Below are 17,502 nucleotides of genomic sequence, written 5' to 3'. Positions count from 1 at the left end.
TTACAAGAGGCTTAGAACACCAGATCTGAAACAAAAGAAAAACCTGGCGATTTGAGCAAAGAAAGAGAAAAAAGAAAAATAAACAAAGAAAAAAAAACAAAAACAAAGCTAAAAAAAACTGAAAGAGTTTTTTTTTTTTTTTTTTTTGGTAACTGCAGTCTAAGCAAGACAACTACTTTTGGGGGGGAAAGAGACAAAAAAAAACTACCTTCGATGACAAACAAAAATTTGAGAACTAAAGGATAAAAAAAAATCTCTGTGGAATAGGAATCAGAGAATAACTTGTTTCTGTTGGGGGGTATAAAATGAAATAAAGAAAAAAGAAAAAGCAAAGAATAGAGTTGTTATATATATTTATATATTTATATATATATACATGTTTATATATATACACATACATATGCATACATATATATACATATACACACACATATATATATGTGTATATATATATGCATATATACACACATATATATATAAACATATACATATATATGTACATATACACATTTATATATGTATGTGTATGTATATATATATATATATATATGCATATATACACACACATATATAAACATATACATATATATGTACATATACACATTTATATATGTATGTGTATATATATATATATGCATATAAACATATACATATATATGTACAAATACACATTTATATATGTATGTGTGTATATATATATATATATATATATATATATATATGCATATATACATACATGTAAATATATATTTTTATATAGATAGATATAACAACCACCACGAGAACAACAACATCAAACTCATGTCACAGAGAGTAAGTTCATGAACCAAACCAAGGCAGGCTACAGTCAGGAGGATTAAAATAACAGGGTTTGAATGAGTAATACCTTGAAGGCTCGAGAGTAGCTTCTTCGAGGGTTTTGTAACCTTGCCAAGAGATACGGTATCTGCGGAGAAGGTCATAAATGGAAGGGTTATCATAAAACAGTAGTGGTTAACCTCTCAAAGCAAAAAAGACGTGTAACGGACATTCGTTCCTAGTCGTTACCAAACAATTAAACAAACGAAAAAAAAAAAAATCGGAAAGGAAACAAAAAATCATTGTTAGTTTCTCGTCAGAGGGGATAAAAAAAGGTAAAAATCCCGACATCAAGAGTAATTTTTTTTTCTTCTTTTAAACCAATGTTGGACATTTCCCTCCTTGGGAGAAAGAAAGAAACGGAAACAAATAACGAAATGAACAGAAGATAAAATAAGACGAACAAAATAAATGGTCGAAATATTGATTCTGATGATTTTGTTTTATCTGCAGCAGGGAATGAAACTGGCCAATAAATTCCTGGCAAGAATATAGTTAAGTTGGTGTTCTGAAACTTTCAGTCAAAAATAAAAGAATTTCAGTCAAAAATAAAAGAAAAAAAATGAAGAAAAAAGCTGTATTTGTTAAATCGACATTTCACATTAAATTAGGTTTATCTGTTGACTCTGAACTAATAACAACAAAACAGGACAGATTTCTTCTCCTTCTTTCAGTTCTCTCATATTTTCATACTGACAGGCGCAGTCATGGTTGTGTGGTTAAGAAGCTGTCTTTGCAACCATATGGTTCCATGTTCAATCCAACTGAACAGCACTTTGGGTAAATGTCTTCTACTATAGCCCCCTCCCCCGGATAGACCAAAGCCTTATGAGTGTGAATTTGGGACATGGAAATTGTTTGGAAGCCCTGTATGTATGTGTGTATAAGTGAAGGTGCATGGCTCAGTGGTTAAACCATCAAGCTCACAATCATGTAGTATTGAGTTCAATTCCTGGATCAGACTGTGCTGTGTTCTTGAGCAAGACACTTTATTTCGTGTTGCTCCAGTTCACTCAGTTGTAGAAACGAGTTGTGAAGTCACTGGTGCCAAGCCTGTATCGGCCCCTTTGCCTTTCCCCTGGATAACATCAGTGGCATGGAGAGGGGAGGCTGGTATGCAGGGGTGACTGCTGGTCTTCCATAAACAACCTTACCCAGACTTGTGCCTCGGAGGGTATCTTTCTAGGTGCAATCGTATGATCATTCATGACCAAAAAGGTATTTATGTATGTATATATATGTGTGTGTGTGTGTGTGTATATATATCTTTATATATAAAGCTGAAGTTTTCTGTGTATGGCAGGTTTGGTAGCCTTCAACTAACACTATCTCCTCCGAGACCCTGTGGCGCAAGTTAACCAAAATTGAGAGTATGATAGAAGAAGGCTTGCTCTTCATTCCGTAGAAGAAAAAATTCAAATCGGACCATGTTAAGACCAAAAACTTTTTACATCAAAAAGGTGCTTTTTTTTCTATGAAAATCCCTATTTTTTAATGATTCTTTTACTGCTGTGTCGCCATTTTTCGATGTATTTCAACCAGAAAAATGTTCACTTAAAGAGAATAACAAGTTACATGATGCAAAATTTTTACTTTTCAAAAATCCAATTCTAAAGGGTCAAGGGTCGAAACAAGCCGAGCAACGCCAGGCGATACAGCTAGTATATATATATATATATATATATATATATATATATAATATATATATATATATATGTTAATTTGCAACCCTGCTGGTGTTTGTGCCAACCACATTACAGAGTGTATAGGGTGCTTTTTCACCCAGTACACTCTGTAATGTGGTTGGTGTATGGAAAGGCATCCAGCCATAGAAACAACGCCAAAACAAATAGAGTTTGGTGCAACTCTCTAGCTTGCCAGCTCCTGTCAAACTGTCCAACCTATGTCAACATGGAAGAGGGACATTAAATAATGCTGATGATCACACACACAAAAGTAAACATACAGGTACAAAACAAGGTGGAAAAAAAAACAAGGTAGTGTAAAATATTCCATTGAAGCCAAAGAACATTGTCACTTGATAGTAACACATGGACGTGGTGGGCAACCTACAAAAATTTCTAAGACCAATCATGTGACTATCCTCTACCAATCAAATCCTATTCAAAATATATATATGTGTGTATGTATGTGTGTGTGTGTGTGTGTGCGTCTGTCTGCACCACCCCTCCCCAACATCGCTTGGCAACTGATGCTGGTGTGTTTACATCCCCGTAACTTAGCGGTTTGGCAAAAGAGACCAATAGAATAGGCTTACAAAGAATAAGTCCTGGGGTCGATTTGCTTGACTAAAAGGCGGTGCTCCAGCATGGCCGCAGTCAAATGACTGAAACAAGTAAAAGAGTATATGAAATTTAGAGAAGTCTAGCATGCATGCACACACACATGTGTGTGTGTGTGTGAGTAAAGACGAAGCCATTATATCTGCGGGAGGCAATCATCTGCAGAGTTTGCCAAGACAGCAATGCCAAACACAAAGCCTGAACCCTTTTCACACCAAAGCTACCTGAGACCAATCCTGATTCCTCTGATACAAAGCTTCCTGTTTTAAAGCGATTTCCATATTGTAAAATTTCATTGATTTATGTTCCAAACTTCCACTTAATAATGACAAAGTTATTTTATGAAATTCTTCGTTATTTTCAAAAATTAATTACAAGAAAAGTCTTCCGATTCCTCATATACCGTATTCTTCTCTCAGTTCCTTTTCTGCTTTCTTTATTAAATTTTAAAAAACCTTCCATCAAAATTTCATGATTTATGTTCCAAGCACCAACTCCAGAATGATTAAGTTATTTAAAAGAAAAAAATAATTCTTTAATATTTTCAAAATTATTTGAAACCAAAACAATGCATTTCAACAAAAAAAAAAAGGGGTCGGTCAAAGAAGTCTAATTTAAAAGCTCCCATCAAAATTTCTCTTTGATTTATGTTCAAAACTTCAGCTTAATAATGACAGTTATTTTCTCGCATTTATCTCTTGCTTTGGTCATTAGCCTGTCTGGCAAAATGCTTAGTGGCATTTCATCCGTCTTTTATGTTCTGAGTTCAAATTCCACCATATTCCCTTCTTAAAGACGTGGATATGAAATAAATGAAATACCAGAAATTTCTTCCTGTTATTCTCTCTCTCTTTCTCATATATATATATGGATATATATATATATATCTGTAAATGTAATATGTAACAATTATTCGGTAGCCATGATAAAACTCCGAGTTTCGGGTGCCGGGGTGCAAATCCACGCCGCCATATCTTCAGTTATATGGCGGTGTGAATTTCCACCCCAGCATCCGAAACTCGGAGTTTTATCATGGCTACCGAATAATTGTCACATATTACATTTACAGAAAAATTCCTCTATTTACATAATATCGAGGTCTCTTTCATTCTTTTGTTGTCTTACCATTTTTATCAATATATATATATATATAATAAAAATAAATGCGCTCTTTTAAAGCCTAGTCAGGCTCATGGGCCCAGTTTCTATGGCATATGTGTTCCCCAGCTTGACGGGACGCCGGTCCATCGCAGCGTTACTCATTTTGCCAGCTGAGTGGACTGGAGCAATGTGAAAATGAAGTGTTTTGCTCAAGAACACAATGCAATGCCCGGTCCAGGAATCGAAACCACAATCCTACGATCATGGTGCTGACACCCTAACCACTAAGCCACGCGCCTTCACATATATATATATATATATATAAAGACTACAGGGTAATGCTGTTAACAGAAGATGAAAGAAGAGAATTGACGATGATCTTGCCGATGCCAGTGCTGCCTCGACTGGCTTCTGTGCCGGTGGCACATAAAAAGCACCATCTGAACATAACCGATTCCACTACCGCCTTGACTGGCTTCCGTGCCGGTGGCACGTTAAAAGCACCAACCGATTGTGGCCACTGCCAGATTCCCCTGGTACCTGTGTCGGTGGCACGTAAAAAGCACCCACTACACTTGCGGAGTGGTTGGCGTTAGGAAGGGCATCCAGCTGTAGGAACACTGCCAGATCAGACTGGAGCCTGGTGCAGCACCTGGCTTCCCAGACCCCGGTCGAACCGTCCAACCCGTGCCAGCACAGAAAACGGACGTTAAACGATGATGATGATGATGATGTGAAGGATTCAATACAATGATATACTTAAGGAAATGGTTATGTAGCTAGTTACAGGTTTTACTATAACTTTGAAGCTATGCTTACTTACATACATACATATATATATATATATATATGTAGTGGAGGCGCAATGGCCCAGTGGTTAGGGCAGCGGACTCGCGGTCATAGGATCGCGGTTTCGATTCCCAGACCGGGCGTTGTGAGTGTTTATTGAGCGAAAACACCTAAAGCTCCACGAGGCTCCGGCAGGGGATGGTGGTGATCCCTGCTGTACTCTTTCACCACAACTTTCTCTCACTCTTACTTCCTGTTTCTGTTGTACCTGTATTTCAAAGGGCCGGCCTTGTCACTCTCTGTGTCACGCTGAATATCCCCGAGAACTACGTTAAGGGTACACGTGTCTGTGGAGTGCTCAGCCACTTACACGTTAATTTCACGAGCAGGCTGTTCCGTTGATTCGGATCAACCGGAACCCTCGTCGTCGTAACCGACGGAGTGCTTCCATCCATCCATATATATGTAAAATGAAAACACATGGAAGTAAAACAAACGTGACAATACATCCACCATCATCAACAAATGATGACATCTCACTGCATCCATCACTCCCGTAAGTTTCCCAAAGAATCTATTAGCATACAATTAGGCAAAGACGGAAGAGAATAATAAATTGGAATACTGCAGAGAATTATAAATAAACCGTACGGTAGGATAACATGTAGCATTGGCTTTAGTTATGTCCTCTGTCGGTCAATAAATCAATGTGGCTATAAGTGATCAGTATAAAGGTAAAGACCCCCTTCGGTCATGAGTGACCATGGGTTTGCACCTAGAGAGTTACCCTCTGAGGCACAAGTCTGGGCAAGGTTGTTTTATGGAAGACCAGTAGTCGCCCATGCATACTGGCCTCCCCTCTCCACGCCACCAGTGTTATCCAAGGGAAAGACAAAGGTCGATACAGCTTGGCACCTGTGACGTCGCAACTCATTTCTACAGCTGAGTGAACTGGAGCAACGTGAAATAAAGTGTCTTGCTCAAGAACACAACACGCAGCCCGGTCCGGGATTCGAGCTCACAACCTCACGATCGTAAGCTCGACGCTCTAACCACTGAGTGATCAGTATAAACAGTGCATATTGTATGAGGCTTTTATTTCGACATCGAGAAAACAATGATGCACAATGGTGGGAAGAAACTCTGGGGGGAGCGGAACAGCAGAAGGGTCTGCTGAGAAGGAACACCGCTGCTCGGGCAAGTGTTTCAGCGTTTGACTTCTTGCACTCTAGCGGGGAGGGGGGGTTGGGGTTGGGCCACATCCAGGTCATGACTCCTGGGTACCCCTTCCGCATTTAAACCTTCAGGGGTTTTCAACAGGTTATAACTCCTCTCTGTTGACTCAGCTTTCATATTTGTGTACATACCTGTCTGTCTGTCTGTCTAGCTCTCTATCTATCCAATGAATGTGTGTGTGTGTGTGTGTATATATATATATCATCTTCATCGTTTAACGTCTGCTTTCCATGCTAGCATGGGTTGGACGATTTTGACTGAGGGCTGGCGAACCAGATGATTGCACCAGTCTCCAATCTTGATTTGGCAGAGTTTCTACAGCTTGATGCCCTTCCTAACACCAACCACTCTGAGAGTGTATATATATATATATATATATGTATGTATTTATCTATCTATCTATCTATCTATCTATACATATATGTATTTATATATCTATCTATACATACATATGTATTTATATATCTATCTATCTATCTATATACATATATACACACACATATATATATGTATTTATATAACTATATATATATATATATATACATGTATGTATATATCTATATATATACATGTACGTTTTTATATATCTATATATATATACATGTATGTATGTATTTGTATTTATATAATAATATAAAATTTAGACAAATACGTATAATTAGGTTAGTGTGTTTAAATGTCGAGTAGAGCACTGGCACAGTTTAGGCTACCTGTTGTTATCCGTAGTTGTGGTAGACTTCCGTTGGATTTCATTCAGGAACTTCACAATGGCAGTTAGGACAATAGTATTAATTAATAGTAGGAGACGGATTTCGTATTAGACTTTTATTAGGTACAACATATGTTTTGACCCATCAGCCTGGGTCTCTTCAGGTACATTGATTAAAGAAATCTCACTGAGGGGTCGAAACATTATGACGTACCTAATAAAAATCTAATATGAAATCCATCTCCTACTATCAATTAATACTATATATATATATATATATATATATATATATACATACACACATATCAGAAGGAGACAATTATTTGTCCCAGCAGTGGCCAGCAAAAAGGCCAGATGCATTTTGACCTTCAGTGGTGCACACTCACAGTTAATCACATGCATGGATGAGAATTCATCACCACTGACATAGGGGAGAAAATTGAATAAAGCATTCACTGATGTTGCAAATAGTTGCTCAGCTGAATAAAAATCCAGTATGTGCAATCGAGACAGTATTTAATTAAAATAGCCGCAATTTACATTGGTAACTGTCCCGAGATAACATCACTCAGTGAGGTTATTTTAATTTTTTTGCACAAGCACTAAAAATATTACTTGGGCCTATGTATAAAGAAATTTCAGTTCAAGTCCAGTTTCCCAATCATGACTATCTTGTTTAACTCCTAGTCATAAACCTGGACACAAAACTCTAAAGCCTAACTTTAAACCCTAACCCCTCATGTATAAACTAGCACTATGACCCGGCAACGCCGGGTCATAGTACTAGTGCATGCATATACAGCTGTGTGCGTGTGCACATACACGCGAGTACTGTCCAAATCTCCGACCAATCACATACAGCTAGCTGGCATTCAATTGGTGTATCAAGTTTCGGGCATTTTGATTGGGTTTTGGATTGAAAATTCACAAAAAAGTCACCTCTATTGATTTTTTAATGGCTTTGCGGGGTGACTGGGGAAATGTAAAGATGTGCACGGCCACCCTTGGACGGTTTTGAATGACCATAGAAAGTGAGAGCCCTCTAACTGAAAAATTGTGGATTTGTATAAAGGACACACACACAGACAGACATTTTGCCGTTTATATATATAGAGGTATGTAAATTGTATTAGATTGGAGTAAACAGATGGTGTAATGGCTCATTTATGTCCCTCGGTACACTGGCATCATCAGACATATTTATATGATCAATATTTGAACTAATTAGCTGATGTCCCTATTTTGTCACAAACATGCCTGTTGTTACTTATTTAATTAATTAACAACTCAGACTGATGCAATATTAACGATCATCTCTGCTAAGAAGAGTATCAAAGGGGAGATTACCCACATGGAATTGTTGGTCTTGATCATCAAATATGCAGCTCAGTCTAGAATTGCAAGGCCAATTGGCACAAACCCTGAGGCACACCACCAGGTCACAGGGTCATAGATCATTGTCACTTTAAAGTCTAGTTGTCCATGATTACTTGTATGGGTCAGGTGAGAGTATACTCTTTTACTTGTTTCAGTCATTTGAGAGCGGCCATGCTGGAGCACCGCTTTTAGTCGAGCAAATTGACCCCAAGACTTATTCTTTGTATGCCTAGTACTTATTCTATCGGTCTCTTTTGCCAAACCACTAAGTTATGGGGACATAAACACACCAGCATCGGTTGTCAAGCAATGTTGGGGTAGGGGGGACAAACACAGACACACAAACATATACACACACATACATATATATATGTATATATATATATTAACCGATCATGGCCGTTTGCCAGCCTCCTCTGGTCCCTGTGCAGGTGGCACGTAAAAAGCACCCACTACACTCATGGAGTGGTTGGCGTTAGGAAGGGCATCCAGCTGTAGAAACACTGCCAGATCAGACTGGAGCCTGGTGCAGCCTTCTGGCTTCCCAGATCCCCAGTCGAACCGTCCAACCCATGCTAGCATGGAAAACAGTCGTTAAACGATGATGATGATGATATACGACGGGCTTCTTTCAATTTCCGTCTACCAAATCCACTCAGAAGGCTTTGGTTGGCTCGAGGTTATAGTAGAGGACACTTTACCCAAGGTGCCACGCAGTGGGACTGAAATTGGAACCATGTGGTTGGTAAGCCAGCTACTTACCACTCCTATTTAGTCCACTTTCATGTTCAGAATTCCAATTCTGCCGAGGTCGACTTTGCCTTCCATCCTTTCAGGGTCGATAAAATAAGTACCAGTAGAGTACTGGGGTCGATGTAATCAACTAGTCCCCTTCCCCACAAAGATTTCAGGCCTCGAATCATAGTTATAATAATTAGTGGAAACTGAGACACACTAGTATACATAACTAGTTCCTACGTACGTTTCATCATTGTAGTTAATCGGAGCTCAGCACTGAATGTTCCTAGTTTATTTGGATAAAGTGATCCCCTTATGATCCATTGCACTTTGGCATCCAAATGCACTTGGAACACCAAATGCGGATTTCCAATTAACGGCAATGGTAGAACGTACGTAGGCACTAAATACTTATACCGGTGTTATACCGTTCCATATGCTCTGTATATGTTCATAAACTAGTAACACTGCTAAGTATAACATTAGACTAACCACTGTGCTGGAAGCCGACTGGATAATGATAATCTACGTGAAGCTCTCTAACTCATATAATAGGAGTCGTACATCTAATTGTACGCACAAAATAATATAATAGTTATCTAATATAGTCTGTTCAGTGTTGAGGAATGTTCAATTGGCCATTGAAAGAGTTTAACAGAATCGTTGATGCAGTTGGTATTTTGTAAACGTGTATTAGATTACCAAACAGCATTGAACGACAAGTGTTCATACGTGAAGACAAACTTGGTCATATACGACTTCGACTTCAGCTGGAACCATGCAACTAAGTTTTTGTTTGACTATTTCTTTGGAAAGTTTGTAAGTTTATTACAGGCGTAAAACGCAAGAATTGCGGCGTAATTGGAGAGAGAGAGAGAAAGAAGGGGAGAGAGAGGAGAGAGAGAAAGAAGAAGGAGAGAGAGAGGAGAGAAGAAAGAGAAAAGGCGAGAACAGAGAGAAAAAGAGAGAAGAATGAAAAAAAGAGGGAATGAAATAAAGATAGTGAAAGAAAGAAAGAGAAAGTGAGCGAGAGACAGAGAGAGAATATATAAAAAACACTAAGGTTTACTTGAAATATTGAAACGAAAACAAAAATACTGTTTACTAATTGGATCTTTTGGAAATTTCTGCTGACTCTCACACATCATTGCATCTTATAATTAATATGAGTTTTTAATGCTGTTGCTAATTAAGTACTTCTAAACTCCTTAATGTATTTTTTCTCGTAATATACACGTTTTTAAAATGAAAATATTGCTGATCATTATTATTATTACATCTAAATGTTGTTGTTTTTTAAATGTCGTTTCTAATTAAATAATTATAAGTTCAGCTAAATGATTTCCCAACCTCTTCGTTATATGCTTTTAACATGAAAGTTTTTCTCCTTCAAAAACAAAAAAAAAAGTAATTTTTTTCGTTTCGTTATTTCAAATATGCCACGATATTTTTATACACTTCTTACAGTTTTTTTCCTTTAAGATAAATTTACGCCGCGATTCTCCACATTTACCAATTATTTTTATCCACAGTCGAAAGAAAACGGGGTAAAAATATATAAAGGACATAAATTCGAGAGAAATAGATTTTATACATAACATTCTCTAACTGGTTGCTCGTACAAGACAACGAATACGATTTTAATGCATTAAAAAAAAAGTTATTCTTCTCTTCATTAGATACAACACTGAGTTAAGTCTCTCACTACTATTAAAACACTTTAAAAAAAAAATTCTGTGGAGCAGAGCAGAAAACAGACACTACAGAGAATATGGGACGAAATAAACACATCTAAAATAACTACTATCAACATATATGTATTTATAGAGAGAAGAAAATATAAAACGAAGGCAATAATAATCTAAAGATAGTGGCATATCATTATCATATATTATTATAGTGGCATATCATTATCATATATTATAGTGGTATATATATTATCATATATTATAAGGTTGTCTCAAAAGTTCGTAGAAAGTCTTGGAAAATAATGGTCTTTATTTTGAGGAATTATTTTTGTTGTTTTTGTTAGTACTTGGCGAGTAAAAATTCAATTTTCGCAAGTGTTTACGAACTTTTGGGACAACCTAATATTATATATATTTTTATGTATATCAATAAAATCGAAAAAGGTTTTCAGCCATCGAAGAAGTTACTACATACCTTGTGGTAGACAAAATCTATATTATGTCACACGAACATATATATAGAGAGAAATATAAGATTAAACATCAACAGTTGTTTACAAACAGTTTGGGGGGAAAAGCGTATGAAGTTGTCATGGAATCGGTTGTTCTTAATTTGAAGAAATGGAACTCCATGTAGTCACACTGGGAAACACTTCGCTGATTTCTTAACACGTGTTTTTAGCGTTGTGTAAGTGTATGCGTGTGTTTGTGTGTGTGCTGGTGTGTGCAAGAGTGTTTATGTGTGTAGGTGTCAATGCGTGCGTGTCGGAGTGTGTTTATGTACGCGTGTCAGTGCGTGTGTGTGTGTGTGTGTAAACGTGTTATAAGAATGTGTGTGAGCGTTATGTGTGTACGCGTATCGGCCTTAATATATTGTTGGAAAAAAAAAAAGAAAAACAAAAAAAACTGTAGAGGAGCTTGAAGTACACCAACGTCACCACCGCTTCCACCCCCTCCAACATCACCATTAAATACCACCACACACACATTCGTTTAACGCAGCTATTATGACAGCAGCCAACTTTTACTACAAGTACCCCCCCCCCACCGTCCCCATCGGTTCTAGTTCAGCGACAGAAATAGTGTCAGAGAGAGAGAGAGAGAAAAAGAGAGAGAAAGGGAGACAGACAGATAGACAGAAAGAGAGAGACAGAGAGTGCGAGAGGGAAAGAGAAAGAGAGAGAGAGAGGGAGGAGTGATGATGTAAGAATGGGAATTTTTTTTAGGACAAGATGTTGAGAGAGGATCTGTTGTTTATACTTATCACAACGAGTGTGCACGTATACGTGTGTGTGTGTGTAGGTGTTTGTATCAGAATGTATGTAAAAGGATGCGTGTGTGTATGTATGTATGTATGGGTGTGTGTATGTGTGTGTGTGTGTGACTGCGTGTTGCGCGCGAGTGGGAGACGCATTACGATACGTATGTTCTCAAAGTGGTTTTTCGTGACATTATTATTATTATACAAGAGTATGTTTTTCAGAGACGAGTGTAAAGGAATTCATGGTTGTGTGTGCGTGTATGTATGCGTATACACACACACACACACATATTATTAGTTGTTGCCAACCTACCCCGCTCCCGTCTCTCATCCCGCTTCATGCCTTGTGCCCCCCTCCCCATCTCACTCTTGCAAGCCCCATTCCCAACCACACTTAGTTCCTCCGTTCCCCACTCGTTTCTACTCACGTCATATCTTGAGGGACCACCTGGATACTTCATCACTATATATCTCTAAACCCGGCAACCCCCCCTAAGCTTGCTTGGTGAGGCAGGTTATTATTGGACATTCTGCAGGATAAAAGAAAACAAAACTCAACAAAGGTGGGGCACCTTGGGCCAACCAAAGCCTTGTAATAGATTTGGTAGATGGAAACTGAAAGAAGCCTATCGTATATCTGTTTCTATTTCTTTACTACCCACAAGCGGCTAAAAACAGAGAGGACAAACAAGGACAGACAGACGGGTTAAGTCAATTACATCGACCCCAGCGCGTAACTGGTACTTAATTTATCGACCCCGAAAGGATGAAAGGCAAAGTTGACCTCGGCGGAATTTGAACTCAGAACGTAGCGGCAGATGGAATACGGCTACGCATTTTGCCTGGCGTGCTAACGTTTCTTATTTCTTTACTACCCACAAGGGGCTAAACACAGAGAGGACAAACAAGGACAGACAGACGGATTAAGTCGATTATATCGACCCCAGCGCGTAACTGGTACTTAATTTATCGACCCCGAAAGGATGAAAGGCAAAGTCGACCTCGGCGGAATTTGAACTCAGAACGTAACGGCAGACGAAATACGGCTACGCATTTCGCCCGGCATGCTAACGTTTCTGCCAGCTCGCCGCCTATCATATATCATCATCATCATTTAGCGTCCGTTTTCCATGCTGACAGGGCTTAGATGGTTTCATCGGGATTGGTAAGTTGGAGTAGCTGTACCAGGCTCCAGTCTGATTTGGCTTCGTTTCTACAGCCAGATGCCCTTCCTAATGCCAACCACTCCAAGAGTGTAGTGGGTGCCTTTTACCTGTCACTAGGATGATTCCTTGTGAGGGCGCGTGGCTTAGTGGTTAGGGCATTCGGCTCATGATCGTAAGGTTGTGAGTTCGATTCCCGGCGACGCGTTGTGTCCTTGAGCAAGACACTTTATTTCACGTTGCTCCAGTCCACTCAGCTGGCAAAAATGAGTTGTACCTGTATTTCAAAGGGTCAGCCTTGTCACTCTCTGTGTCACGCTGATTATCCCCGAGAACTACGTTATGGGTACACGTGTCTGTGGAATGCTCAGCCATTTGCATGTTAATTTCACGAGCAAGCTGTTCCGTTGATCGTATCAGCTGGGACCCTCGTCGTCGTAACCGGCGGAGTCTTTTTTTTTAGAGGATGCTTTCTCAGGCATTGCTGTACTAATATAACCTGGTGTAGAACTCAATATATGCATGATTCTAAATGAAGTGTTAATTGGGTACAGAGCAGTAATGGCGACCCTTGTTGTACTCTTACGCCCCCAACTTTCTCTCACTCTTTCTTCCTGTTTCTCGAGTAACGCTGCGATGGACTGGCGTCCCGTCCAGCTGGGGGGGGGGAACACATACGCCACAGAAACCGGGAAAACGGGCCCAGGAGCCAGACTAAGCTTGAAAAGGGCGAAAAAGAAAAAAAAAAAAGTAGAGTGTTGGGGAAAAAAATGTCTTGTGGTATTTCTTTTAGCTCCTTACATTCTGAGTTCAAATCCTGCCGAGATCATTGATTTTATTTTCTTCATCCCTCTGGGACTGATAAAGAATACCAGTTTCATACCGGAGCCAATGGTATTGACTAACCAACCACCCTTTTTCATAATTGTTGGCCTTTTGCCTAAATTGGAAACAATTATTACCACTGTCAATTAAAAAGAAAACGAAGATTCAAACTGCCAATATTTTAATTATTAGTTTCCTAGTTTGTTCAAAAATCAATAGATCATAATTAGACCAAGAAAGAATCTTTTTGTTACCAGATTTCTGCTAAAATAGATTGCCTTTGTTTCAATAAATTTTTGAAAATAACGAAGAATTTTTATAAAATAACTTTGTCATTATTAATCTGACATCTGAAACATAAATTAACATGAAATTTTGATGGACGGTTTTAATTTCGATCAATTTAAAAGAGGAAGTTTGCATCATGGAAGCAGAGGCAGTCTCTTGAGGGTTGGCATCTAAAATGGTTAAGAAAATCTTTGCAATGCAAATACAACAAATTGCAACAATGCTAACGATATTGCATTTTGAATTTATTGCAATCGATATTGTGGTGCAGTGAAGGTGCATGGCTCAGTGGTTAGAGCGGCGAGCTTACGATCGTGAGGTTGTGAGCTCGAATCCCGGACCAGGCTACGTGTTGTGTTCTTGAGCAAGACACTTTATTTCACGTTGCTCCAGTTCACTCAGCTGTAGAAAAGAGTCACGACGTCACAGATGCCAAGCTGTATCGGCCCCTTTGCCTTTCCCTTGGATAACACTGGTGGTGTGGAGAGGGGAGGCCGGTATGCATGGACGACTGCTGGTCTTCCATAAAAACAACCTTGCCCAGACTTGTGCCTGGGAGGGTAACTTTCTAGGTGCAAGCCCATGGTCAGTGTCATGACCAAAGGGGGTCAACACCATTGTGGTGCAAGTATGGCTGTGTGGTTAAGAAATACACTTCCCAATTACATGGTTAGGAGTTCAATCCTGCTGAGACAAAACTGCTGAGGCAGCGATTTGAGACCAAACCACTCGAAAAAAAGTCAGTCAGACAACACAATCAAACCACGAGTAGTTTCACATGATTGGTCCATTAAGCAACCAATCGGCATCAAGCCATTGCATGATTCAATCTTCTAGAATCTTCTTTGTGTCCTATAAAAAACAGTTTTTGGTGGTAATTGGAATGTCGAGGCAGCCTCACATTGTGTCTCCATTCTTGCCACATCCGGCTGGTTAAAACGGATGCCTGACACTAGACAGGAATTTTTTTAGCCACAAACATAGCACAATTATTTTCCAGTCGTGATGGATCAGCCACAGATTGCTCTATCAGTAAGCTTGCCATAAACTCCAAGCAGTATGTCTCTTCTCGTATGTAATTATTACAGTTAGTATTTTTAAAAGACCACCACAGTTAAAACTCTAAGTGCAATAATTCTCATGCCAGAGGCATGTAAAAAGCACCATCCGAATGTGGTCGATACCAGCACCACCTTGACTGGCATCCGTGCCAGTGGCATGTAAAAAGCACCAACTGATTGTGGCCGTTTCCAGCCTCCTCTGGCCCCTGTGCCGGTGGCATGTAAAAAGCACCATCCAAATGTGGCCGATGCCAGCGCTGCCTTGACTGGCGTCCATGCCAGTGGCATGTAAAAAGCACCAACCACTCATGGCTATTGCCAGCCTCCCCTGGCACCTGTGTCGGTGGCACATAAAAAGCACCCACTACACTCACAGAGTGGTTGGTGTTAGGAAGGGCATCCAGCTGTAGAAACACTGCCAGATCAGACTGGAGCCTGGTGCAGCCTTCTGGCTTCCCAGACCCCAGTCGAACTGTCCAACCCATGCTAGCATGGAAAACGGATGTTAAATGATGATGATGATGATGTTAATCGTTTGCGGGTGTTGTTAGTTATTACCTCATGCAGCCTGAGAAATATATTTCCATTCGGCAACTCAACCACTTATCACCTCAAACCAGCCGACGACAACAACAACAACAACACTACAACCCACAACAGGGCAACTGCAAGTGAGACAATCCAACAACTTAAGAGTGCACAAAAGACATAGCCCTCAACAACATTTGTTGACTTATTATTTGTCCTTGATAAGACAATTACAAATTGTTTTAAGCTACCAAACACTGTAGTACTGATAGCATGTGAAAGTTAAGATAATATTAAAGAATGTGGGGGGAAAAGAGCAATAGAAAGGTTTTCTGACCTGCTATCACCCATTGGAAAATTATTTCCCCAGGGTTGGGGTAAAAAAACAATTTGTTGTGTTCCTTTGTTTTTTTTGTTTTTATTTTTCTATGATTTTGTCCAAAACAAGGCTTGGGGTCAGCTTACCTTGGGCAAGTGTCTTCTACTATAGCCTTGGGCTGACCAAAGCCCTGTGAGTGGATTTGGTAGACAGAAACTGAAAGAAGCCTGTCGTATATATATATATATATATGTATGTATGTGTATGTGTTTGTGTGTCTGTGTTTGTCCCCCTAGCATTGCTTGACAACCGATGCTGGTGTGTTTATGTCCCCGTTACTTAGCGGTTCGGCAAAAGAGACCGATAGAATATATATGTGTGTGTATATGTTTGTGTGTCTGTGTTTGTCCCACCAACATTGCTTGACAATTGATGCTGGTGTGTTTACATCCCTGTAACTTAGCAGTTCTGCAAAAGAGACCGATAGAATAAGTACTAGGCTTACAAAGAATAAGTCCTGGGGTTAATTTGCTCGACTACGGGCGGTGCTCCAGCATGACCGCAGTTAAATGACTGAAACAAGTAAAAGAGAGATATTGTATAACAAAACAGAAAATTGGAAAGCTTTTGGTATATAATACCAAAAAAAATCTCCAATTTCCTACTTTGTTGTTAATATATATAAATATATATATGAGTATGTGTGTACAAATACACACACACACACATATATATATATATATATACAGCAAAATTTTGAAACCAGACATACAATACTTAATGACCTTCAATGCTCTACAGATAGAGAGGAAGAGATAAGTTTTATCAGATGGTAATAATCGGAAAACTCATTGTGTAATATAGAGATATCTTGGAGTTCTAGTAATTGTCAACAAGCGACCATTCATGTAAATTTTTTTTAAGAAATGATACAACAAACTAACAAATCATCACCACCACTACCATCATCATCATCATCAATTTAACATCCACTTTTCCATGCTTGCAGGGGTTGGACACAATTTGTTGAAGCAAATTTTCTGCGACTGGATGTCCTTCCTGTTGCCAACATTTATCTCTCTTTCTCTGTCTCTTTCTCTCTCTCTTTTACTTGTTTCAGTCATTTGACTGCGGCCATACTGGAGCACCGCCTTTAATCGAGCAACTCAACCTCGGGACTTTATTCTTTGTAAGCCCAGTACTTATTCTATTGGTCTCTTTTGACGAACTGCTAAGTGACGGGGACATAAACACACCA

General features: G+C 39.1%; 1 protein-coding gene across 6 annotated transcripts in view; it reads right to left on the bottom strand.

The window, feature by feature from the left end:
• Nucleotides 1-17,502, bottom strand: part of LOC115223496 (serine/threonine-protein kinase Sgk1) — a 241,707-nt gene that overhangs the window by 83,097 nt on the left and 141,108 nt on the right. For 2 of the 6 annotated variants that reach the window (XM_029794107.2, XM_029794109.2), the window contains one exon: nt 5-25. The exons of 2 other annotated variants lie outside the window; for them this stretch is intronic. In XM_029794107.2, coding sequence (XP_029649967.1) covers nt 5-25 — 21 coding nt within the window. Of the gene's footprint in view, nt 1-4; nt 26-886; nt 947-17,502 lie in introns of all 6 variants that reach the window. 2 more of the 6 variants (XM_029794105.2, XM_029794106.2) reach the window with 2 other exon arrangements.

The sequence above is a fragment of the Octopus sinensis genome, linkage group LG23 (genome assembly GCF_006345805.1).
Source record: "Octopus sinensis linkage group LG23, ASM634580v1, whole genome shotgun sequence".
Taxonomy (NCBI): Eukaryota; Metazoa; Mollusca; class Cephalopoda; order Octopoda; family Octopodidae; genus Octopus; species Octopus sinensis.
This window is presented reverse-complemented; position numbering and strand designations above follow the sequence as displayed.